The sequence below is a fragment of the Chelonoidis abingdonii genome, chromosome 20 (assembly GCF_003597395.2).
Source record: "Chelonoidis abingdonii isolate Lonesome George chromosome 20, CheloAbing_2.0, whole genome shotgun sequence".
NCBI classification, from domain to species: domain Eukaryota; kingdom Metazoa; phylum Chordata; order Testudines; family Testudinidae; genus Chelonoidis; species Chelonoidis abingdonii.
In genome coordinates, this window is record NC_133788.1 from 7,700,574 (window position 1) to 7,727,577 (window position 27,004).

General features: G+C 41.9%; 1 protein-coding gene across 2 annotated transcripts in view; it reads right to left on the reverse strand.

The window, feature by feature from the left end:
- Window positions 1-4,078: 4,078 nt before the first annotated feature.
- The window catches only part of UBE2G1 (ubiquitin conjugating enzyme E2 G1), a 47,382-nt gene continuing 24,456 nt past the window's right edge, over window positions 4,079-27,004 (reverse strand). The window contains exons 2-6 of one of the 2 annotated variants that reach the window (XM_032786963.2): window positions 20,248-20,350; window positions 12,771-12,868; window positions 11,388-11,566; window positions 8,224-8,348; window positions 4,079-5,183 (exon numbers count right to left, since the gene is read on the reverse strand). In XM_032786963.2, the coding sequence (XP_032642854.1) occupies window positions 8,262-8,348; window positions 11,388-11,566; window positions 12,771-12,868; window positions 20,248-20,350 (467 nt within the window). In that variant the 3' untranslated portion in view covers window positions 4,079-5,183; window positions 8,224-8,261. The remainder of the gene's footprint in view (window positions 5,184-8,223; window positions 8,349-11,387; window positions 11,567-12,770; window positions 12,869-20,247; window positions 20,351-27,004) is intronic. The other variant, XM_032786964.2, reaches the window with a different exon arrangement.

The window sequence follows — 27,004 nt, forward strand, 5'->3', positions numbered from 1 at the left end:
TTCCAGGGTAATCCAGGGAAGGGAAGCCTGGGAGAGCCACGGTGGGGGAAAGGGTTTACTTTCTTGTGTTAAGATCCAGAGGGTCTGGGTCTTGAGGGTCCCCGGGCAAGGTTTTGGGGGGACCAGAGTGTACCAGGCACTGGAATTCCTGGTTGGTGGCAGTGCTACAGGTTCTAAGCTGGTGATTAAGCTTAGAGGAATTCATGCTGGTACCCCATCTTTTGGATGCTAAGGTTCAGAGTGGGGAATTATACCCTGACAAGTGATATCACCAGTGCAACCCTCTACGGAGATACATCATCATACGACATGGGATACTGCACTCTTTGTATTGCAATAGCACTTATGTGCCTCAGCCCTGTTGTGCCAAGCACTTTACACATACAAAGAGATAAACATAAGTTTCCCTGGAAAAGGGAGTAAGGGTACATCTACACTTAAATGACTACAAAAACACAGCTGCAGTCAAACAGCTGTGCCCCTGTAGCACTTCAGGGCAGATGCTCCTTATGCTGACAGGAGGGGTTTTCCTATCAGCACAGGAAATTCACCTCCCCAAGAGATGGTAACTAGATTAACAAAAGAATTCTTCTGTCAACCTAGTGCTGTTTTATGCTGGAACTAAAGTCAGCCTAACTATGTCTCGAGGTGCAGATCTTTCACACCCTGAGACATAGCGATTCTGTCTGTTGTAAGCTCCCAGTGTAGACTAGAAATGGATACAACACAGTATGCTTATCCTAACTGCCTCCCTGTTAATATTCTTTAACCACTATTACCAATTGCTTAGCCAATGGCGAGCATTTTCTAGACATTACAGCAAAGGATAGATTTGTAGGACAACAGTGCAGTGGCCTCAGATTTTTATGGCAAGCTCCTCTGCTGTCTAAGGGGCAGCCTAGTGGAAAGTGCAAAGGACATTCATGTGTAGTAAACATATTTTGAGGAAACTGAAACAGTTACAACACCTATTAAAATGTCCCGAGTGCTCATGCTTTTTGTATTTTCCAGTGGGGTCTCTTCATCTCATTAGGAAGGAAACAAAAGCACTGTAAATAACTAGGAGTCTTTCCCACTCCAAAACACAAAGGAAGGTGTAGCTAAATAACACGTGCCCCATAAAGTGGTGGTCCATGTAAAATCTGTACTGGTCGGCAGATCTCACAAGTGGTAATAACTGTGAGCCACAAGTTACTTTAGTAATTCACCTTGTGCTCACTGATGGCATGGTGTTATTCTGTGAAGATGACAATGTTTGTAATTACTGTAGCTGCTTATAGTAGGGCACGCTGTCACAAGGTCACCCACTGGAACTGACATCAGTAATATCCACTATATCTGACAGCATGTCTATAGCCCCTACTACACTTCTCCCTGTAAGTGTAGGTGGAAGACAGCTGAGGGAGTAAGAGTTTTTATTGCTATTGACCGTGATAAACTGACCACTTCCATTCACCTATCAAGGCAAACTCCAGTATAAGCAAATATTTTTATTCCAAATATACATTGCGACCCACCTTACCAGTAGCTTGACACACATACACCATTGAGATGCACATCCGCTGTAGCTCCTCACATCTGTACAGCAGCAGTCACAGCAGTAATCGTTCTGTTTCAGCATTTACGGGATTTAAGAATAAAACCTGTGGTGGATCACTAGTTTAAAAATTCTGGATGGCCCAGAACCTAACAATCGCATTACCAAGATTCCCCACAAGCTTCTAGTACTAGTCTTAGTATTTGCTAGATTGAGATAGCCCTAGGTAAGTGCTCAGGTGCTATCCTACAGAGCCATACAAGAATCTGGATAAGCCAACTACTGGAAATTTCATATTTGAAATATTTACTGAGGTAAGGGCAGTACTGTCTCTAGTAACTAACATCACACTTCACACAGCCAACCTCCCAGCAACTTAGTTATCCAGATTTCTGTGCAACCTTACTCTAGACCAGCAAAACAGAGCTATCGCTGTATAGTGCAGCCTCTAAAGGGCAAGGGACATTTAATTTCTCCTTTTAATTGTGATAGTAGGATAGCCTACTTAAGCATTTAACTCATATTTTATGAAGTGCAGATGACCCTCTCAGCACTCCAATAGGGGTGAGAGCAGACTTTTAAAAAAAATTTAAGTCTTTTAAAGATGAACTGCTATTCGGGGTAGAGAATAGTTGTGCACAAACATTCTACTTTGCCCTGGCTCATGTTTTTGGCACTTATGCACTATAATCCACAAAAGTAGTCCTTGTCTTGTGTTTCTCTTTCTAATGTTGCTGGACATTAGAGTAGTTCAACATGTCAGTTCCCTGGGCAAGGTTGCCCTGGCTCTCCCCTTTCAAAAGCAAGCAGCTTTGGCTTTGGCACATAGGTTCTAAAAGTTAGCTTAAGCTGAAACTGATTCACAAATAACTGAGTCAATGTACCCATTTGTTTTTAAAATGGGCATCAACCTTGTAGGAATGCAGATCAACCTGCTGTAACAGCAGTTATCTAGCTAATTCTGGGTGCAGCTGACTTTCTGAAGACCCTCCCCCCTTTTAGGTCACAATAGTTGTCCTAGAAATACTGGATTTTTCTTAATGCTTTAACTATGGAATAGATGGCACCATGCTGCTGGGATGCAGAACAATCCTGAGCCTTATGTAAGTGAAAGGGAGCAAATAGCAGCCAGCTGGCTGGCATGAAGCCTCATCCCTCTCAGCAGGAGCCAAACAATTTTGGTTCTTATTTGCATGTGTCTAAAAATCAGCTATTGTGCTTGGGCAGTAACAGCTCCGAAGCACTAGATACATCTGTCTTCCTATCAGGAAGAGGCCACTTAATTAAAAACAGTTGAATTTGTGGTTTCCTGAAGTATTTTAATGACAAAATATGGAAACACACAGTACAGTAAGTACTTCTACCTTCATCTGAAGCCATAGGAAGAACCTTCCATTTTAAGTTTTAATTAGTGTTTGTTAATTGGTTTTTTTACTGTGTGGCTAGTGTAGCATCACTAATTAGTGCAGTAACCCTCCCCCCAAGCCTGCCATATGCTTTTTTTGGTGCTCACTTTTGTGAAGCTGCAGCCTCAAATTAGTCCAGCCAACTGTTCAGTCTAATGATTAATCAAGGATTTATTGCAAGATGACTTCTAGTCAAACTGAAATTGTTGCTTCTCAATTAACACATCACACAGTTACTGTACTAAAGACTGTAGTGGCAAAAAAGTGTGAACACTTGTACTCTGCTGTCAAGTCTTAAATACTCAAGGTTTTATCTTGGTAGAGAGATATTTACATAACAGTGTGGGCCACTACATATTACTGCTCATTGGAGGCCTACAGTTGGCTAGATAAAAGGAGAGATTGCATTTTTTACTTCCGTTGTTACACATCTTATGCTCCGTAGCCTGTGGCCTATGACAAGACCTATCACCTCTGAAGAATGACACAGGCTTCTAGAGATTGACTTGGACTCTACTAGATCAGAAGGGGAAGAATTTCCAGGTAAAAGGCTCAGAACTAACATCACCTTGACACCAGACCTCAGCCAACTGTATCTAGGGAAGAGATTCTATTTCTTGCAGCCTATACTTCACAAAATAGAGCCTCCTGTGCATGGCTCCCACCACCCACCTTCCATTACATTAGTTGTAGAACTAGTTACTGTCCTTAAGTAAGGTATTATAGGAGAACTGGCTTTAATGTAACAGTGCCTTGTTACATTTCCTCCTTCACTGAATCTTTAATGTTAGTTTCCTCTTTCTTCCTTGGTTTTAATACTTTGATAGTACCAAGTCTCTCCTTATTGGAGGATGCACTGAGTGGTCTGCACTTTGAAGCAGAACCCATTTTCTGCTGCTCCGAGATTCTCAGTGATAGTATTAAATCTTCAGGACAGATGCCACGCCCATTGGGCTCTCCAATGGCTTTTGGGTTTTACTATAAAAATGTTTACTATAAGACAGCACCCAATAGATATATGGTCTTAAAAAACCCTCTCATTAACATGGAAGTAAAGCACCTACTCAGGCCATGGCCTGTTTGAGGCCTAACTACACTTCTCAGATACTAAAAAAAAATCCAGCTTGACAAAGAATTATTGGAAAAAATTATATTTTGGAAGAACTCACTACAGAAGGTGACAGAATTCCAAAATCAAATTACATGAAAATATACATCGCAATTCTCTTTGTACATTAGGTGAGGAAAATCTGCAGTAGAAGAATAGAAGGCAAAAATATGAAGAATCACAGAAGAGAAAACAGGGATAAGAAGGGAAATGGTATTTCCAATACCAGACCCAGAATTTACTAGTTTGAAAGCTTACAGATGTGCATACCTTTTAAATCCAAATCTTCAAAACAAAGGCAAGAGGCAAAAACCAGAGAAAGCAGCTTATCCTATCTTGAGCTTAGTCAATTGATCACTTCCAAACGAAAGCTCTCAGCCCTTTGAAAAAAAATAGCAGGCTCAAGGGTGCTCCACAGCCAGAAATTTTATTGCTACACCCAATCCAAGTACTGTGTGCAACTGAGTCAAAAGGCGGGGGGGGAGGGGGGAGAAGAAGAGCAATGACCTTTGCATTATCAAAGGTCATTAGAATCAGACAGTTGCTTATAGATACTTTCAGTGTTTGTTTAGGAAAAATCTGAACCTTTGAGGATATACAGGGTAAGAAGGGAGTGTTTTTCCAAATAGATACTAAACTTTAGTAAGTGAAAAAAATTATGCCTCAATTGTTGAAAGAAAAAAAATGGAAAAATCTTTTATCCTAATTGGTTTTCATTTGACATGCTTCAAGGAGGTTTTTAAAAAAAACTGATAAGAAAACACAATGAACAGGGAAAGAAAATTTGCTAAAATCTTTTAGAATGTACACGATTCTTATCCTAACTACAAGACAGCATTATTTGGTACAATGTGTAATTGTGGATGTACATGAACAGTATATATATTATCCGGATCATGTTGTGCTATGTACACGTCTTTACAATTCTTCCTGAAGGTTAAAGCAGTTCATTAGATTTCAAAATGCGTAATCATCTTTTTATGTTGGCACTTGTTAGGCTCGTCAGCATTGATAACTGGCATGTTTTATTGCAGCCCAGTTCCAGCCAGTGTTTGCCAACATTACAACAGAAGTCCAGCAATAGGTGGGTAGAGTGCAGGAAAAAACAGTGCCATGTTTCTCAATTGGAGACCTACAAGACAGAAGATAAAGCCATATTACCACATCGATGAAATGCAGGATCTTTAGTTGCTCAAAGATGGGAAACAGTATTTGTAGAAAGTCCTTTATGGCTGTCTGTGCTCAAAACCAGTTTACTTGAAAGTGTGTCTCTTTTGATAGGTGTTTAGCATTAATCATGCAGTCATCTCTCAAGGAGAGGAGTCTAACCAGTGTAATGCTATAACACTGGTGGTAAATCTGAGCCCGAAACCTCTGTCAAAAAGTTATATTTTAGTAAAAATACATCTTAAGCATTTGAGTGTATTATATATGTAGGTTTCTCATATGCATCTAGGACTATGCTGCAGTTGAATATTTTGTATAGCAAGCCAACAGTTTAGCTATTGAATGACTGAAGTCTAGTCTAGTAGTATTTTACAAAATGGAACATAAGCGGCAGCATAAAGCATCGCTGTTATAAAAGTGAGTGTGCTTATTTTAAGTCTGTCATTGGAGCCAGGATCTTCATTTTCACACTTCTATAACTCGGTGGTAAAGGACTTGCCTTCCATAAGCAAGATGGCCAGCTGACTACATAGTCAGCATTACTTCCCTCTACTCTTGGGCATCATTCATGCCAAATATTAAGTTGCACTATGGCACTTGCTCAATATCATGCTTTTAAAGTGAACTGGGCTACTATGGTACCTTGCAAGCAGCACACAGCCTTATTTGGTATACCCACGCCAATTATACTTGAGACAGCTAGAGCATGGGAATTCTCTGTTCACCTTATCTCCTGAGCGAGAAATACCATCAAAGGAAACTGCAAACATAAGTTATTCATGTGTTTCCCCATGTATCTTTAAATTTTTACTAGAAAGAACAGTCCACTTGCTCATAAGCACACTCCTTAAATTCAAAGGCAATCCTGTCTGAAAGTTGGCTATGTACAGAATCATCATCAAGTGGAACTGACTTGAGCAACTGTGCAGCTAACGTACATGAAGTCTTCGGTAAAAAGATTTACTAATGTTAAAAGCAGTAGGTCAAGAAACAGAAAATGGAACTTGTGCTAATTGTACTAAGTTGTGAAAGGTTCCTTGAGAAGTCAGTTTGTTAAGACAATCCCTTCCTATACCAAGGTCATTCAGCAGCCCAGTTTTTTCATGCAACCATGTTCAGGGTACTGAACGTAAGGAATACAGGTTTATTGTGGTGGATAATATGTGACTAATATTTGGCGCAATAATTCCCTCCAATCAGCCATTTAACACAAGTGACATCTCACTCTGGAAGTCAACTGACCTATCTGAATGCAGAAGGGCATTCTGCAATTCAAGTTAAAAGGGTTAAAACCCTTTTCAGGTGAAGATAATTCAACAGCAGTGAAGAGACAAAAAACACACTAAACAGAAAAAAGTGTCACCTTACTGACCTGGAAACCAGTTACAAAGTACAGCTCTACCCCGATATAACACTGTCGGGGGTGGGGCGGGGGTGTCTACTGTGTTATAGGTGAAACACAATTGGGGCTCTAGCTGTGATTTAAAGGCCCCAGGGCTCGCCGCAGCAGCTGGAGTCCTGGAACCTTTAAAAGCGCTGCTGGAGCCCCGCTGCTACCCTGCTATATGCGAACTCGTGTTATAGCAGGGTAGAGGTGTAGTGAGAGTATAGTACTTTGACAATTAGTCATGTGGACTAGCAAGATGGTTATATGGGTTGTATCATTCCAATACAATTTGTTCTTTTATAGCATTAGGTCTGGCAGCCTGCCACAGTTTACATTTTAAATGGAAGCTTCCAGTTTAACATCCCCCTTGCTAATCAGAAGTAGGTTGCTTAAGGGCAATGATCTAACCACCTCTCCATCCTGAAGCTTGTGATCTCAGGGTATTAAAAAAAAAAAAAAAAAAAAAAAAAAAAAAAAAAAAAAAAAAGTTACAGAAGGGAAGTGTCTAAAAAATAAATAGTTTGCTGCTTAGCAGTCTAGCCTCTCTTCTGCAGAGAAGTTACTGTAGGAGTAAAAGTTGTTGCAAGACATCTCTAAAAGCATTAGAATTCTTTGTTTCAAGTTCACGGAAGAACTCAAATCAAAACCAAAAAGTTGTCTGGGAAAATGACGACGACATTTTTCAGTCTAGAGCCTGTGGTTGTTGGCAATAAATATTTGATGAGTGGTATTAAGCCCTGAGTTAAAGCTTGCTTAAAGAGAAATTCAAGCATGTTCTAGTTCAGCTCCCAAGCAGGATTACTGACAATGACTACCCAGAGTTGTCAAGTAGATTCATTTTCCCTGGAGAAGCTACTAAAATTAAGTATCCTGTAGCATTACTATTATGAGGCAATGCAATACACTTTCTTGGTGCCGTATGTCAAGACTCACGGGGGGAAAGTGGTAAGTCTTAGGAGTGCTACAAGATTTTTAACTCAAGACAGTTTAAAAAAAAAAAAAAAAACCAGACAAGATGTCTTCCCAAGCACTTGGACTGATCCGAACACTCTAAGAAGATATTGAGCCTGCAAGTGGCCTTGCTATCAGCATTTGTACACAGATTGACAGCACATGTACATCAACATTTACAGTTTTGGGCTGGCAACAGACATCTGAATTTTAAAGCTTGTTGGGAAGACTGCTTGGGCAGGAATCTATAGTGAATGTCCACTTTTGATCCTAAAAATGTTCCAAGTGTATTTGTAGCCACTAATGAGATTAGTGAACTGGTATAAAATACTGCCAAACCAAATCTAATCTCAGGCTTTGGGCAGTGTATTGAAGACATGCTAACACACACAAGTTTACCAACCCAGGCAAACAATTTAGTGGTCAGTAATGCATGAAGGAAAAAAATTATATTCTATGTCTCCATAGCTTTGTAGTCTTTGGCAGTGCTGGTCTACATACATGAGGCTGAGGACACATTGTCAGTAAAACTGGGAGAAAGAGCTAAGTTTGTTTGAAAGATGAGGGGAAGGTATTTATGCCTGAATAAGGATTGTGTCGTAGTTAGTTTGTCCTTCAAGCCTCCTACTAATGGAGGTGAATGTGACTCTTTGAAAAAGTTACTTACCCTGAAAAAAAGTGAAGCTACTAGCTGCTGAATAAGTGTCACTCAAAAGCAGTCTCTTGGCTTTTTCTTACACAGCGGGCAACTTTCCTTTTGAATTCTCCATTTCTGTCTTCTCTCCATTCTTTCTGTAAAGAAGTAGTTGGACAACTTCAATGTTAGTGCTGTGATAAGCTTATTCTAGCAGGAAGTTTCATATTTAAGTTTCCAGGACCTAGGTGTTCCGAGTCCGAGAGATTTTCTTAAAGTGTGTTTAAAGCTAGCGAACCTGTTCCTGGAAGCAGTCATGGCATTTGAGGCTGGGAGAAAAAAGAAGATCATCCTAGGCTCCTAGAAAGCTTGTCCCTAAAACTATAGAGACCTAGGCCATTTCTACAGTCTAAGCTTTCATCAGAAGAAGTTTTTAGCCCTTGTGGCTGCAAAACCCTTCTGTCCATCTAGTTACTTTCAAACAGGAGCCAGATTTCAACAGACTATAGCAACTTATTTGCTCAGTTCCAGGGCATCTGCAAAGCAACAGCAGACTCATAGACAAAGCCAGAAGGACCCTTATGATCATCTCATCTGACCTCCTGCTTAACACAGGCCATAGGATTTCCCTGAATTCATTTTTGTTTCAACTAGAGCATAGATTTTTTTTCCCTAAAAAATATCTTGATTTAATTGCTCATGGTGGAGAATCCACTACAACCCTTAACAGTTACCCTCACTGTTGGAAATTTGCTTTTTTTAATAGTCTGCGTTTGTCTTGCTTCAACTTCCAGCCATTAGCTCATTGTTAGACTGATATAGGGCTTCTCAAATTTCTATTCATGTAAGTACTTACAGAATGATCAAGCCAGCCCTTAATTGCTCTTTAAATTATGCCTATTATCCTGCCACTTAAAAAGTCCAAGATTTCCAAGCCTGGCTTATACTGCATGTGTATGGTGTTGATAGTGGCTCTGTATAGACACCATGCAGGCCATCTCTCCATTCTTTCCAGTAGCAAGTGTTTGAGGTAAATATCTTACACAGAAATACAAGTCTCACTACTGTTATTGCACTCCAGCTGGTCAAGCCATCAACTAGTAGCTCTTTGAAGGAGCTTCATGTTTTCCCCTCTTTTGGAGTAAGAAAGCCAAAAAAAAAAAAAAAAGCTGTTAAATGAGGCAGAGGAAGAAAAATTAAGATGCAGAATGAAGAGACAGACAATAGACTGTGCAGCAAATGCCCACTTCCAAGGAGGCAGGCAGTTGCTGTGAGGTTTCCTGTATGTTCAACTACAAAATTAGACACAGAATTTCATCTTTTCATGGAGTTGTGCTCCAAAAATCTTAACTTAAATTTTTTCTAATCCTTATGGGTGCAGAGACCTCAAACATGAATAGAGCATCAACTGAAGCAGGGATGCATTCCCAAGTCAGCAAAGGACCTGAAACGAGCTCTGAAAGACATTAACTGCCTTAGACATAGCAGGCAGGACCCTTTGGACTCCTCCTGACCTCCCCCTGATGCCATGGCAAATTGAGCAGCAAATGCAACAAAAATGGATTTCAGACACTACTTTTTCATTCCCACCCTGCCAGCCATCTCTTCATGGAATATCAGGGTTAGAAGGGACCTCAGGAGGTCATCTAGTCCAACCCCCTGCTCAAAGCAGGGCCAATCCCCAGACAGATATTTGCCACAGATCCCTAAATAGCCCCCCTCAAGGGCTGAACTCACAACCCTGGGTTTAGCAGCCTGATGCTCAAACTACTGAGCGATCCCTCCCCCCGCAGGGACAGTTGCCTGTAGCTTACTATCCCTGCAGCCATCTGTTCTCTAGATTCTCCAGTAGGAAGATACACTGATCCAATTATCAGGGAGCCAGATGTTGAGTCTTGTAGCCAGTAAGCTGGGCAACCAAAAGCAGAAGCTAAATAGAAGACAGTGTAGCAGAGACCTAAGGAGGTGAGCTGCTTAAGCTCTCTCTAAGCTCCCTTCTCTGGGGTACCACGGCCAAGGGATAAAAGGGAAGAAAATGACAGGATCCAGTGAGAAATGCTGGGCTTCCTGGACTGCACAGTAAATCCTCCACCATCGGGGGGAGGGAGAAGGAAGGAGAGAGAGAGAGCACGCGCGCACCAGAGACTCACATCAATCAATATTTCTGCACTAGTTTTGCAGGTTTCTGTGGGGATGGAAATTAAAGGGTACTATACTAGGCCATGCAAAAATGCCTCTATTTAAGGACTAGAATCCAAGAGGCTATTTTCTAGACACATACAGCATGTTTACAACCCCAGCTCAAAGAGTTAAAGACCTGACAAACCCACACTACTCATGTGAAAGTTAATATAAAGCATACTTCAGGATGAAACCTGAAGCCTTCCTGCTAACAATTTTCTCCCTACCTTTGAAATAACTTACCTCCCATGTATGCACTGTTTAAATCTATACTCATGACACTGACATAGGCTGATGGTTTTAGGGGCAAGAAAGGAAGAACAGTTAGATTTTTAAACACTAACTTTTCCTGCCAAGATCGCTGCATCAGTTTCTGTGGTTAGTCTTGTCCAAGACACAAAAGACTCCCTAAATAACCCTTTTCTGCACTACATGCAAACTAACATATTAACCAGAGAGTTTCCAGCATGGACTAAAAAAGACACAGGAGTTGTATTTTACATCTTCAGATGCACCAGCAGACACTGGTTGGCAAGTTGTATCTAGTGAGATAGCAATGAAGCTTGATCTAAGTGGCTATGGAGACAGCTGAAGTTTTCCTATTACATCTGAGCACCCAAGTCTCAAAATGTAATGCAGAAAGTCTCTACCCTGCCTGTTTCTGTATCCTGTGTAAGTTTCTATCCGACAAGTCTGCTTCAGTGTCTGCCTCATTCAGCCTATAAAGCAGGAGGATTTTGTCTGTAGTTAGCAACCAATACTTGTTTACCAAGAAAAAAGTAATCCACAAAGCAATTCTGGGGCTGAATTTCAGACACTCTATAGCCTTTAAGACTAACTATTAAGCTTCATTACATATACATTTTTACTGGGCAAGAGTACAGTCTTGGCTTGTCAGTCATCTAATACCATGCTTACCAAGTCATAAAATATGCCCTTCAGGTTTTTGCATTTAGAATGAAGTAACATTTCCTGCTACACACAGCACCACTGTACTTACAAACCAGGAGTCTTACCGCTGCATCGACATTAGCAGGAGAGTCACCATTGGGATCTGCCAGCATAGAAATGACACTGATCATTATAGTTTCCACTGTGTGGATGGGAAGCCAGCGTTCTTCAGGTTTTTCATAGCCATATTTGTCTTCTCCAGGCTCATGAAGAATGGAAATGCAGACATCACCATTCTTGTCAACTACAAAGTCAAGCAATCACAGTAGGTATATTTCAGTGGTGATTAAAGATATTATATGGGGCTGCTATTCTCCATCCAAAGAAGTGTTCTATCCAAGTACCTTCAAAACAGTTAGCTGGGGAAAGTTTCAGGGAAGACATTTTCTTTCAAGACAAGGTCAAGCTGGTATCACTGTTCAGAGGACTTCTTACAAACAAGTTGCAAATAATGAAATGGGACAAGCGACAGCAGACTTGCCCTAGTCTACTTCAGTTTATTTAAAGCAAATATCTGCCTTAGTGTGGGCACACTCAGTATTTTGACAGTTTAAGCATTCAGTTTAATTGTAGCCCTTTCCAGAGTTCTACAAAATCTGATATTCACCTTTTTCAGATCAAAAAGGTCACAGGATAGCTGTAGACTATTCACATGACTGATTTGATCTATGAAACACATGGAAAACTAAGTGGCCCCATGGACCATTTTGATATCTCCATTTTCAGTTTAGCTGTTATTGTTCCCCTGTCTGAAAGCTTAAATCTGAGTTCAGAGTCTTAGATGTATAGCCAGCAAACTCCCCTGGCAGGGCATGTGCTCAGTATCTTAGGGAGTGGGTATAAAGCAGAGTCTTCCCTGTGGAGGTCAGTCAATGTACGTTAAAGTTGGGATTTGACTTGATATTACTATTAGGCCTCCCTGTCTCTGCCCCAATGGAGTCATTTTGTGCTAGTTTTCTGCTAAGCTGTAATACAAGTTTACAGAACTCAGTCAAGTTCTTCAGCCCAATACAGGTGTGACTACATGAGCCGTGTCTTCTGAAGACACAAAGGTTGGAAATCGCTTCTTCTCATCTTCCAGCTTGTATCTACCACGCCAGTGATGTAAAGTTAACCCTAAGACCCAGTTTTTGTTTTTCCAGACCAAAGACTTAAACATTAAGGAGATGGCCCCACCAATTTGTCTGGGCCAGACACTGTCCATCAATACATGCTGCCTAAACCTTGGGAAGGCTGATGCAGATGCTTGGAGAGCAGACCTCAAGACCACTGAAGTGTCAAGTATGGAGAGGAGAAATAGTATATTACAGATATGGCAGTTAGCTAAATGGTGGGGTAGTTACATGTTTCTTACAACACAGGACATGTCAACTCTGGCTAATCTTGTTTTAGTCACACCTTCAGTTTCATTTACAAGTACAGAAAGCTGAAACGGTAGCAATTCTTACCATTGGGATGCCAGATTTCTGTGATGAACTTCATTTTCGGCGGCCTGAGAGGATAGTCTTTTGGAAAAGTCAGATGAGCCTTGAAGACGCCACCTTCACTGGGGAATTAGAGAATTATCAGCAAGTAGTTCTCTACAAGTCCAAAACTAGAAAATTGAGTCAGATGACACTTTATATTAGATTTAAACAGTTTTTAACACTGGCATTCTTAGTAATAGCATTAGCATACACAATGGATCATAACTTTTTACAAGCTACTCACCATCCCCTCCAAATACTCAGACTACAATGTTTAGGAGTATTTTTCTTTTTTTTGTTTTTTTACACAGAGGACAAAGTGTCATTTTAACTCAAAATTCCATAGAGCTCTCAGCTAGCTAAGTGAGGAAATAAACGTTTAGAGAGTCCCTGCTTAGAAGTCACCTGCCAGGCTTCCACTGCTGTCTCATGACTGGAGATCCCATCAATACCCCCAATTCAACTCCCAGAAGAAAAGCAAGTATAGAACTCTGATACCCGTTCATGTTCCACATGTGGGTCACCTCATCAGTGGACAGGTCTGATCTATAGCTAGGTTTACTGGTGCAGTACTCAGATTTGGAGTACCCACTAAGTCAAGCAATCTCAGGAAAATTTGCCAAATCAATAGTCTAAACAGTGTTCTCGGGACCCTTAGCACCATCATTCTTGACCAATGCTTCCAATGAAGGATTTCTGCACTCTGATATCAAGGGGCTCATTACCAGCACAACCAAGTTACTTTCTAGCACTAACAGATAATCTATGTTTTGACCAATCTAACTGGGTTAGAGTTAAACAGGTCCCATCTTACTGCAGATTACGTACAAATGCAGCTACACTCAAAATTTAACTGATCTGGTGGTTTATGTATGGAGGTTTCAAGCCAAGGAAGATACAATCTTCGGAAGTGTAAATCCCTATATAACTAGAAACAAGCTTTCATGTGACATCTTTGCTTATTTCCTCTTACCACACACTGCCCTTATTCCTACTACTTCATGGAGTACATGTTCAGTTTCAGTAGAGAAGACCTGGCATTGGAAGTTGGGAGAGGAGGAGGCTGTGACTCTCTAATGCTATGAGTAGACTGCTATGACAAGCTCCTCAGCAGTTGTCATCATCGTCAGCTAGAGCTTAAAGGCTTGGACTTCTAAAGAAAATTAAGACACGCTACAATTTGATGAGACACTGATCAGATGTTGGACACTCATGATAGGCAACTTACTGCCTCAATATAAGAGGAAAGACTGACGCAGCAGAGTGGTGTTCACAAAGATGGCTAAATACACTATGCCTCTAGACTATTTTTGTATTAGGGTGCCATCAAGAAATCCCAAATCCCTGGAGGAAAAAAATTGAATTAGAGGCTGGGGTAATGTAAATTGTAGATCCTTTTTAAACTCAATACTCTCAGTAAATTTTTTGCAACACTCAGATGGGCGATTTAAAAAAAAAAAAAAAATCTAGAACTTAAGTCCCTAAAGGAGAACGCAGTATTTTAGTCATGCACTGAGCCAACAATAAGCCTTTAACCCATTCAATTAGAAAGGCGATGGCTATATGCCACCTGCTGTACCTTTATAAAACTACAACTTCACAGTTTATACTTATTGCCCTGTTAAATGTAGTGATTCATAACAGGTTTCCCATGGGCATAGTGAACAGGACTGGCAAGACAGCGTTCTGGCTGCTGAATCCAGATGCTTATAGGAGCAAGCTAGAAAGATAGTTACTTTGCTCATACAGAACTTAGGTTGCATAGTCTAATGGTTATACCAAAGGAATGAGTCAAGCACCCAGGGTTCTTCTATTTTGATCCAGACTCACTGAGATCTTAAACAAGCTGTGCTGACTTCATATCAGAACTGAAAAATTGAGTGATAGTCAGAATAGGTCATTTCCCGAGAACAGGAAATTGAGTAGAGTGCAGCAGTGAAATTAAACCAGTGACATCCAACCTGGGTGCTAAGTTGCAAAGTGACAGAATCTTATTGTAAGCTCCCAGCATTCTGAGCCCTGAAACTTAGAGACAGTGGCTTGAATCAGTCAAGTAGGGGCAATGCCTCCCTCACTGAAGCAGCTGCTGATCTTTCCCTGCTGCAGATGCTTAGCAATCCCTTGCAGAAGGCAAATCTGTACTACAGGCAAGGCATTAGTCCTGGCTGCTCCACTACCAGGCTGGGATAGGGGCAGGAAGCTTCTCAGAGAAAGCAGGATACTACTTCGTTTGCCTGAGCATAAGGGAGCATTTCTCAAACTATGGGTCCTGACTCAAAAAGGGGTCTCAAGGTTATTGAGTGTGGGGGTGGGGGCATGTGTGGGGGAAACTGCAGTATTGCCACCCTTACTTCTGTGCTGCCTTTAGAACTGGGCAGTCAGAGAGCAGCAGCTGCTGGCCAGGTGTCTAGCTCTAAAGGCAAAGCCACTGCCAGCAGCAACACAGAAGTAAGGAAGGCATGGTATTGGGGGCAGGGGTGTCAATTGCCTGAAATATTTTCAAAGCCCCCCCCCCCCCCAACAAAAAAGGTTGAGAAGCCCCTGGCCTAGGGAATACCTAGCAGAAGGTGGTTACCCCTCTCCACGCAGCCACCCAGGAGAAGAGGAAAGAACAAAAAGGTGAGAACCTAACAAGTTACAGCTCCCAGATGTAGTTATAAGCCGATCAATAGCTACAAAGTGCTACCCTGAACTGTGTGTGTCTGCTGTTATGAATATTATGTCATGGCATCTTGTGTCTGTGTAATCCAATTGGCAAGAATCAAGTCATAAATAGATGTCCTACTGGCATGCTCCCACTGGAGACATGGCATGATGCTTGGCTCTTCCTTCCCAACCTTCACCTCCCCCCAAAAAATTCTCTTCTTCCCATGACAGTCACTCAAAATGTTTAAAACCTTTAATAGCTGCTCTCCATTCAGGTCTATCCCTGGCTCTGGTTTCAAAGAAAAACTTATGCCACATGAGTTGAGATGCTGCTTAAGGGTGGCTGAGGCATTTACACTGACCACCCCTTGCTGCCACTTTGAGTTTCAATATGCCCCCCAGAAGTCCAGCACCCCCACTTCTGATGTGACCCGTCCATCGAAGCTGATCTTCTGATAATGATTTGTTTCAATGTGGTTTGTTCCGGTGCCCCACCCCTGGATGAAAAGCGTTTGATACTTGGTCTGGCGAGCAGACCTTCAGAACAGAGCAAGGACAGCATTTCTCATACCTGTATAAAGGGATGCTGCACTGTATAACAGTTTTGATGACAGTGATAATCTGCTGATTGAATATCCTATGATGAATGATTCAAAAGCCTGGCCTGCCTTTCATTTTCTGTTAGGTATTGCTTGAACCAGGGAACCATCCCTTGAGATGGTACAATCACAATGTGACGCGTTTTGACATTTTTAGACAACTGCAGGTGATGTTTGTACAGTGGTTGATGGGACTGGTTAGAAGAGGATTTCATTTTTTTTTCCCCAGGTTGATGGTGAATCCAAATTGTTTCGCTGACTCTGAGAACCTGTCCAGGATAAGCTATAGATTACACACACTATTATTAAGTAGAGCACAATGATCAAGGACTTTTGTCATAAGCTTTTGGAGACTGAAGAGTTTTTTTTTTTTTTTAATCAGTTCTTTTCCTTACGTATAGGGCCCTACCAAATTCATGGCCCATTTTGGTCAATTTCATGGTATTTTAAAAATTGTAAATTTCATTCTTTCAGCTATTTAAATCTGAAATTGCAAGGTCTTGTAATTGCAGGGGTCCTGACTCACAAAGGAGAGGGGGGTTCACAAGGTTGTTGTACAGGGGTTGCAGAACTGTTACCCTTATTTCTGTGCTGCTGCTAGTAGTGGTGCTGCCTTCACAGCTGGAGAACAGCAGCTGCTGGCTGGGGGCCCAGCTCTGAAGGCAGAGCCACTGCCAGCAGCAGTGCAGAAATAAGGATGGCATTTATATATATTACCATCCTTACTTCTGCACTGCTTCCTGCAGAGCTAGGCCCTCAGTCAGCACTGCCACTCTCTGGCTACCCAGCTCTGAAGGCAGCAACACAGAAGTAAGGGTAGTATGGTATTGCCACCCTTACTTCTGTGCTGCTGGGGTGCTGCCTTCAGAGCTGGGCACCCAGCCAGCCACTGCCCTCTGGCTACCCAGCTCCGAAGAAAGTGCAGAAGGAAGTATGGCAATACCACAACCCTGTAAAGGAACCTTGTAACCCCCCTGCAACTTCCTTTTGAGTCATAACCCCCAGTTTGAGAAGCACTCGTCTCCTCATGAAGTCTGTATAGTGTGCTTTTACCCTATGCAAGGCCACATTTCACGGCAGGAGGCCAACTTGCATTATCTGTGACGTGTTACTCCATGGCTGTGAATTTCGTAAGGCCCTACTTATGTAAATGCCCTTTTGAAGGTTGTCAGTTGCCTAATTCAGAATGGGCATGAAGAGACTTAAGAGGACTGATGCCAGCATGCAGCCTGTTTCACCCCATTAGATATGGGGGAAATGGTTTGAGAAGCCACTATCAGAGTTTGATTATATGGGTGTAGAAGGAGTACTTCTGAAAAGAAAAAGAAAAAGAAAAAAAAAATAAAAAAATCAGGTAGTTGCACTTTGAGTTTTTCTTTTTAAACTGGTCCTCACTTCACAGCCAGCTCTCACATAAAGGCCACACTGGGTCAGACCAATGTCCCATTTAGCCCAGTATCATCTTCTGAAAGGGATTAGTGCCAGATGCTTCAGAGGGAATGAACAGAATAGGGCAATTTATTGAGCAATCCATCTCCTGTCATCCATTTTCAGATTCTGGAGGTCAGAGGTTTAGGGACATGTAGAGCATGGTACGTATATGTGCGCGCACATCCCTGACCATGTTGGCTAATAACCATTGTGTGTACTTACCTCAACATGCACTCAACCTATACAACTCTTTGCCAGGGGATGTTGTGAAGATCAAACAATTAAATACATGGAGGACAGGTCCATCAATGGCTATTAGCTATGGTTTCAATGTAGCAGCTCTGTTAGTCTGTATCTGCTAAAAAACAGGAGTAATTATGGCACCTTAGAGGCTAACATTTATTTCAGCGTAAGCTTTCATGAGTTACAGCTCACTTCTTCAGATGCATAGAAGTGAACACAGACAGGAGATATTTATACATATAGAAAACATGTATGTATGTATCTATCTACGGTTGTGGCTCAGTGGATGGATCACTCAGTAACTGCCTTGTTCTGTTCATTCTCCTGATGCATCTGACACCAGCTACTGTCAGAAGAGAGGATACTGACCCATTATGACTATTTATGTCAGAGCTGGGTGCAAAGTGAAGAAGAAAAAAAGTGAAAAAAGTGCGACTGTCCTAACTTTGAGGTACTACCTCTTTTACACCCCAAGTAGCTGCCAGTAGGCAGCAGCAGCCGCCGCGCCCAACAGCACTGGTTCAGCAGTCAGGATAAACCAGGTAGAGGGTTGCCATGTGGGGAAAACGCCTCGCTCAAAACATACTAAGTCTTCTTTAGCACATGTTGGAAAGGCACTGTAAACGACAGTATGGAACACATAAGGCTTGACAAGGCATGAAAGACAACAGTGGCTATGTGCTGCAGCTAACCAAGTTCCCAGTTGTCTCAACCTTTTGTGCCACTGGTCTTTGACATTCTATGAAAGAGATACTTATGGTTAGAACCAAGTAATTTATCTAGCACTCGAAAGGCTCTGGTCAGCTAGTGACACTACTTGGTCTATCTGGTCATAATTTCACTTCATTAAATGAAGTACCATCAATTGAAAGTGCAGGCTCCAATAGCACTTTGGAAGCGAGAGTAATGGCAAGACAGTGGTTTAATTCTTCTCAATACAGCTTCTACTTCCATAAGCCAAGACAAGACTTGCCATAAGGGCATCTTAGTCATCTTCAGGGTAAGGTTTGGACTATCTTGACAACTGTTGCCCATCCATATTAGTAACATTTAGAAGCAGTCAATGTGCTTTATAAAAATGTTCTAGGTTGAGTGATTCCAGGCTCTAGAAAGAAGAATAACCATTTTGAATTTGGGTCCCAAGAATCATGAGCAGGAAGCACCTTGAACTACACAAGTCAACTGTCCTCCAGCCCCACCCCCAAATCCTTAAGTGAATTATTTGGAGCCCTGTTGGGCACTGGAAAGAGGCAATATATAGCTGGAGAGGCCTGCTGTAAACAAAGGGGTAATTGCACACGAGTGACTGGGCAACAAAATGGCAGATGAAATTCAATCTCGATAAACGCAAAGGAATGCACACTGGAAAACAATTCCAACTACCGATATAAAATGAGGGTCTAAGTTACCTGTTACCACTCAAGATAGATCTTAGAGTCATTGCAGATAGTTCTCTGAAGACATCCACTCAATGTTCAGTGGCAGTCAAAAAAACCAACCATGTTGAGAATTGTTAAGAAAGGGATAGATAAGACAGAAAATATCATATTGCTTCTATATATATATCCATGGTATGCCCACATCTTGAATACTGCGTGCAGATATGGTTGCTCCCATCTCAAAAAAAAAAAAGGAGATATTGGAATTGGAAAAAGGTTCAGAAAAGGGGCAACAAAAATGATTAAGGGTATGGAACAGCTTCCGTAGGAGAAGCAATTAATAAGACTGGGAGTTTTCAGCTTGGAGAAAAAAAGATGACCAAGGGAGGGGGGAAAATCTGATAGAGGTCTAAAAAAATCCATGATGGATGTGGAGAAAGAGTAAACACTTGCTTATTTACACACACCACAAGATCTAGGAGTCACCAAATGAAACTAATAGACAGCAGGTTTAAAAACAAAAGGAAGTATTTCTTCATACAATGCAGTGTCAACCTGTGGAACTCTGACAGAGGATGTTGTGAAGGCCAAAACTATAACAGGGTTAAAAAAAGAACTAAGTACATTCATGGAGGATAGGTCCATCAATGGCTATTAGCCAGCTTGGGCATGGATGGTGTCCATAGCCTCTTTGCCAGAAGCTGGGAATAGATGACGGATGGATCTCTTGATGATTCCCTGTTCTGTTCATTACCTCTAGGGCACCTGGTGTTGACCACTGTTGGAAGACAGGGCACTGAGCTAGATGGACCTTTGGTCTGACCCAGTAGGGCCATTCTTATGAGCAATTAGAGGATCCCAGAAGCTCTTCTATTCCATTCCCTCCCCAAAGAGAAGACAAATGCATAATGAAGGATCATTTTCTATGTTCCACAGAACTTGCAAATACTTTTTCTATTAGAGGTATTTGCAATGTGAGACTCAGCACATGTCCAGTAATCCAACAACTACAATGTCTGCTGTAAAAAGAGCAAAGAGCTATTAAAACCTTACTCTTAAACTAGGGTTAACGTGAACATTACACATTGTGGTTAGAATCTCAGCAAGAAGTTTTTAACAAGCTAGGGTACACACTGTTTTACTGTGATTGCTAGTACTTACTACAATGTATCTGGAGGACCAATAATGAGGACTTCCCATCTGTAAAGATCATTGTCGTCTATTAAACCTGCTGAAAAACCTTCCACTGGATTTTTGTTGAGCTCTGTTTTTAAAAAAAAAAAGAAAAGAAAAACTTGTGAGCCTTTGTGCACTTTAATATAATCTGCATACTTAACTAGCATACAGAGGTTGGGAAGAGGACTGGTTATAAAAATAGTCAATTTTAGATCACTGGTCAGGGTCTGGTGTCCCTTAGCACATCATCTGCAAATTTTTTTTTTTTTTTTTTTTTAAAACACACCTCACTTTGTATGTAGTAGGTCCTTGGGCTCAGTTCTATATCTAGTGACTACTTACTATCATGACCTCTAATATGCCTGCTCCAGAAGAAGAGTCAAAGATCTAGGAGGGAAATCCTGAGAAGGTAAGTGCTAGAACAAGTTTGAGGCTCAACAGGCAATGCTAAAGAACTTGTAATTCAGTAGTAAGTCTTGCAGACCCAATAGCAATGGCACTTACTATGTGGTGTGGTATTCCTAGTATTGGAGGGTACATTTTAGCCTAATGAGCCACAGCACAAGAGCAAGAGTGGGGAGATTATTCTTGCTGTATTTAAAAAAAAGTTGGTATTTTTAAATTGATATTTTTTTCTTTTGAAGGAACTGAAAAGTCTTTCAGGATCCAGAAGAGCAGGAGAAGCAGTTAAGTGTCCCTACAACTTAGTCACAACATAGTGGTTCACAAGGACCAAAAGGTAGTTTAGCGGGATAAGAGTTGGGAGAGAAAACCCCTGGCACTAGCCTCTTCTAGTCTTTATGTCCCCCTCATCCACTGGGAGGCTATTTGTATCTTTCTCGTGGTGCTTCTAGGCTGGCCATATACATTATGGCAGCAGTTCTCAAATGGTGGGTCATGACCCCAATTTAATGGCATTTTCAGATCTGGCTTAGACTTGCTGGAGCTCAGGGCTGAATTCTGAGCCTTACCATCCAGGGCCCAAGTTGAAGCTGGAGGGATTCAGCCCTCAGGTTACAGGCTGAGGCTGAAGGCCTTGAGCTTTGGCTTTGACCCCTTCCCTGCCCAGGGCAGTGGGGCTCAGGATTTGGTTCCCCCTCCTGGGGTAGTGTAGTAATTTTTGTTGTCAGAAGGCGGTTGGGGGTGCAGGAGAGTGCTCAAAGTCACCTTGTTTCCAGATAAATGATTAAGTGAAGTAAATGCAGGTAACCCTAGCAAGTGACCCGTACCCACATGCTGCAGAGAAGGTGAAAACCTCACGAGGTCGCTGCCAACCTGACCTACGGGAAAAATCCCTTCCCTACCCCACATTGTGATAAATTTGACCCATGAGACCACAAACCAACCAGCCAACCCTGTAAGAGATAATGCTCAGTGCCACCTGAGAGCTCTGGCACACCCCACCTAGTGTCCCATTTCCAGCCATGGCCATTCCTGATGCTTCAGGGCAAGGAGATAAAACTTCCCAGAATATTGGGGGGGAGGGGAAGAATCCCTTACTGTTCCTCATAAGTGCCTGATTGAAAACCCCAAAAAACCATGAGCTTTAGGAATGCAAGAAAATAGAAGTGAGCCCCAAGGCTATTGAGTCCTGCCCCCTTCCTTCACAAGCAACCCTGTAATTCAATTGCATCCTATTTCTCCAGCTGCCTTATAAAGCTAAGCAAGTTGTCTGCCCCCACAACTTATTGGGAGTCTGTTCCAGAACCTCACCCTTCTGACAGTTAGGAACCTTCTTCTAAATTTCAATCTTAATATATTCATGGCCAGTTTATGACCACAAGAACAAATGGGTATACTGTTCTTTAGCTTAATTAGCTCTTCACCCTCCCTAGTATTTACCCCTCTTAGTATATTTAGAGTGAACAAGCATTCCCCCCTCAGCATTCTTTTTGCTAGCCTAAACAAGCCAAGCTCTTCCAGTTTTCCTCTCATAGATAGGATGATTAGGTTAATGGAGGACCTACTAGTTTTCTGTACCTGTTTTTGTTTTTCTTGAGTATGGATGACCAGAATTGTACACAGTTTTCCAGATGTAGTCTTCCCAGTGTCTTGTATAATGGCATTCCTATTTCTCTCTCCACTGGAAATGCCTTTCCTAATGCCATCCTAAGATTGCACTTGCCTTTCCACAGCCACATCACACTGGTTTGTCATGGTTATTCTAGGATTGACCTGCATACCCAGGTGTGTTGCCTCCTCTATTGCTTCCAACTGATAAGTCCCACACTCATAGCAGAAATTACAGCCTAACTACATGACTTTGCACTCTGTACTATTGTGGACTAGAGTGAGAGAAACGAGATGAAGTTTTGATGTCATCCAGATCTTCCGGTAGAATATTCCCATCCTCCTCTGTATTGACAACGTCTCCCAACTTTGTATCAGAAAGTTTCATTAGCACACCTACTTTTTGCGCCAAGGTCTTAAGTATTTTCACTAAAGGTCCATCCTTGAGGAACTCCACTACTACCTATCAGTTTAACATGCCAGATTTCAGTATTCTGGAAGGTAGAAGAAACACTTGGAGCTTGGTTTCCATTTCTAGACATTTGCATCAGCTGCACTGACTTCATGCTCCCTATTACTGAAAACTGACAGTATCCATTTAGGTTTTGAACCACACCTAGTTTATCTTTAATCTCCTTCTCATCCACAAAGCATAGCCGCCCAACCTCATCCATCTATATTCATACCACTAAAAAAACCACCACACAAACCACCACCACACACAAACAAAAGAACACAACCCATCCCCCCCCCCCCCAAAAAAAAGGTATTTTAGCATTTCCCCTCGATAAGCACTAATGATGCTTGACTTGGTAAATCTCAAGGTTATTCCCACATTTTCTAGCTTCCGCAAAGTAGTTTTCTTTGCGGATCAACCCTCCTCCATTCTCTATGGGCTCTCTGCTTACGCCTACATTTTTGAGATGGTCATTCATCTAGTGGGATCAGGAGCCTTTCCCTCAAATTTTTTTTCCTGTTGCTTAGAATGACTTTCAGATGTAGTCTCTTCAAATCAGCTATACAAAAAACTCAACCTCCTTCACATTTAAGTTACTGAGCTCTTCAGCCTAGTTGAATTCTTTAATTCCCCTGATTTCCCCAAGTAAAAAAAATATATATATATATAATAGATGGCACAGTTCTTTATCCTATTTAATTCCAACTGAATTGATTCTTGATCCAAGGTTATTTCTGACAGCTAGCTCTAAGATGTTCACTACTTACTACAACCCAGGTCTAAAACATATCTTGTTACTTCCTTTTCTGTCTAGGAAATTAATGTCTCATTATGGCATAATTCCCTGAAATATTTCTTTAATATTAAAAAGATCACTATCCATATTAGAGAGTTCCCAGAACTTATAAAGTATGAAGTTTTGCCCCTTGAAATGAATGAAGCATAAATATGTATTGACTCAGGTGAAAGTCTAAGACCTTGCCTAAAGGTTGTTTCAAAGTTGCTATCCTTGCGACACAGAGTGGAAACATCAAAGCTCGAATCTCACTCATCCTGCAAGCTGAAGTAGTTGCCACTCAGAATGCAGTCTTACTTGCTAGGTAAAACCATCTGACACTGTTTGAAAAGGAGTTCTATCAGAAGCAAGGACCATACTGGAGTCCCATACAGAATGGCTGGAGAGGAAATACATTTGCAGTTTCAAGAATCTAGGACTATTGAGAAGTCTTATATGGGAGGATGACAGGCTGATATTGTGGCCAAATGGACTCTCGAACCTGTTTATAGCTCAATGTCTGAGGAATGGAAGTCTCTAGTGGATGAAGACAATGTTTCCTTTTTTGCTTATTTTAACCTGGTGGATATTTACCTATTCTGAATCGGGAAGTCCTGAAACTGTACTGAGCAGCTTCTATCCATGGAGGTCAACCAACCAGTATTCAATCTGTCAGATGCAGAACTAGTGTTCCCTCTAATTTTTCCAATGCACGTGCAGAATGAATTTTGTTATGTGCACCAATACGGAGGTGGTGTGCGACAACATGTATATTGGCACACATAATAAAATTTATATGGCTGGAGTAGGGCTGAGAAGCAGGGATGAGGGCTCCATCTGGGGGTGCAGGCTCTGGGGCAGGGCTGGGGATGAGGGGCTTGGGGGTACAGACTGCCCCAGCACTACTCTTGGGAGGGGGGGGGGAGAAGAAAGAGGGGAGGGGATGACTTTCCCCAGCTCTCTCCCCTGGCCACGGCAGATGGAGAGGTGCCCCTCCCACGGCAGATTCAGGCTGGGACATCTCTCCCCAAGGCAACATGAGCACCACTTAATAGGTGGTTATGCACCGCACAGCCATGCAGCTTAGAGGGAACTTAGATGAAGACTGCAAATTTGGATGAAAGGTTAGATAGTTTCACAAAACCATGTCCAGAAGAGGTGGTAACAGGTGGTTAACTGCAAGATGGAAGAGTTCCAAAAATCAAAACTGGTGTGGCTACGACTATCAAATGGTTCCCTCATCTCATCCTTCCAAAGGACTCTGGGAATTAGTGGAGATGGTGAGAAGACATAAGAAGTGGCTGCCCCAGTGAATCAGAAAAGCATCTTAGCTGGAGCTTGACTTACTCATCCAAGCAGATGATGTTATATTTGCCTTCTGCTTGGTCAAAGTTATCCATGAGTGGGAACCCCAATCCCACAAAAGGATATGGTTCTCAAGTGTTTAAGTCCATTTGTGCATTAGAGGAACTATTTCTGCTGATGTGGTGAACTAGATTGTTGTGTCCCCCAATATATGGAGCTAAAAGGTTGACGTAGTTACGAATATGCTGCTCCTACAAAAGAATTGCTTCCTGACCGGTGTTGATCATGCCCCTCCTTAGCATCATAGAAATGTACGGCTGGAAGGGACCTCAGAGGTCATCCAGCCTCCAATGCTAAGGCAACACCAGGTATGCCTAGATGATCCCTGACAAGTGTTTGTCTAACTTGTTCTTAAAACCCACCAGTGTTAGGGATTCCACAACCTCCCTTGGAAGCCTATTCCAGAGCTTAACTAGTCTTATAGTTAGAAAGTTGTTAATCTCCCTTACTGCAAATTAAGCCCACTACTCCTGGTCCTACTTTCAGTGCACATGCTGGATAACTGTTCACAGACCTCTTTACAGCAACCCTTAATATATTAACCTGTTATCAGGTTCTCCCCTTCCTCCCTAGTCTTTTCTCAAGACTAAACATGACCAGGTTGTTTTTAAGCCTCCCCTCAAATTAAGACTCCTAAATGTTTCATGATGTGTTGCTTTCCTTGGACTTTTCAAACTTGTCCACATCTTTCCTGAAATGTGGACAATTCTAGGCACCACAATACCTCAAACTATTGTCTCATCAGTGCTGAGCAGAGCAGGACGATTACCTCCTGTGTCTTACATATAGCACTCCAGTTAACATGTGAAAAAGATGAATATTCTTAATCAAGTGCACCACATTGTTGACTCTTATTTAATTTGTGATTCACTACAACCCCCAGATCCTTTTCAGCAGTACCACCACTGTCAAACATACAGCTAAGGGTAGCATAACATCCCTCTTTACCCTGTAAAAGGTTAAGAAGCTCAGATAACATGGGTGGCCCCTTACCTAAAGGACCAATGGGGGCAGGGAGGAAGGAGAAGGAGAAGAGAGAGACTTTCTAATTGGGGGGAGGGGGGTGAGGTGTCTGTCTCCCAGAGTCAAAAAGGAACCAGGGCAAGGGAAATAAATTTAAGCTAAGCATCTAATATTGTAAAAATAATAAGTAATAGCAAAGAAATGCTTTAGGTGATCTTTTGTTTTAGCTTGTGACTCTTCCCTGTGCTAGAGTGAGGTTTATCCCTGTTTTTGTAATTCTAAAAAGTTTTGCCTAGAGGAGAAATCCTCTAGGTTTTTTAATCTTTTGTTCATCTGTAAAGTACTTACCATCCTGATTTTACAGAGGTGATTTTTTCCTTTTCTTAAGGAAAATTCTTTTAAGAACCTGATTGCTTTTTCATTTGTTCTCAAGATTCAAGGGTTTGGGTCTGTGTTCACCTGTACCACCTGGTGAGGGTATTATTCTCAAGCCTTCCCTAGGAAAGGAAGTGCAGGGCTAGGGGGGAAGAATAAGACTCCAAGCAGTCCTTTCCCTCATTTGTCTAACATCACTTGGTGGTGGCAGCATGCTATTCAAGGCAAGGTGGAATTTATGCCTTGGGAAAAAAGTTTACCCTGAACTGGTAAAAATAAGCTTGGGCCGGGGGGTCTTTCATGCAAGTCCCTACATCTGTATCCCAGAGTTCAGAGCAGAGAAGGAACCCTGACCACCACCTAGCCAGTTATTCCCCATGTTGCAGTTGATTTTTCCTTCCCAAGTGCTTTGTGCTTGTTTTTGTTGAATTTCATATTGCTGAATCTAGACCAGTCCTCCAATTTGTCAAGAGCTGGCTGAATTCTGGCTGTCCTCCAAAGTGCTTGCAACCCCTGCTAGTTTAGGGTCCTCTGGGAATTTTAAAAGCTACTCCTAACCTGTTGATATACATGGCAGGCAGTACTGCCTGCCAAGATCTGAATGGTAGCTTCCACCCCTTGTGAACAGAACAATCTGCATGTCTTATTGCTCTTATTTCAAAGACATTTGAGAGATTGGTCCCCTGTGGACTCTCACAGTCTAGAGTCTGAATGCAGGTTCCCTCCCCACCCCAACTTTTCCTGAAGGCATCAAACTCTTACAACCCCCTATAATTTCACACATGGTTGAAAGACAA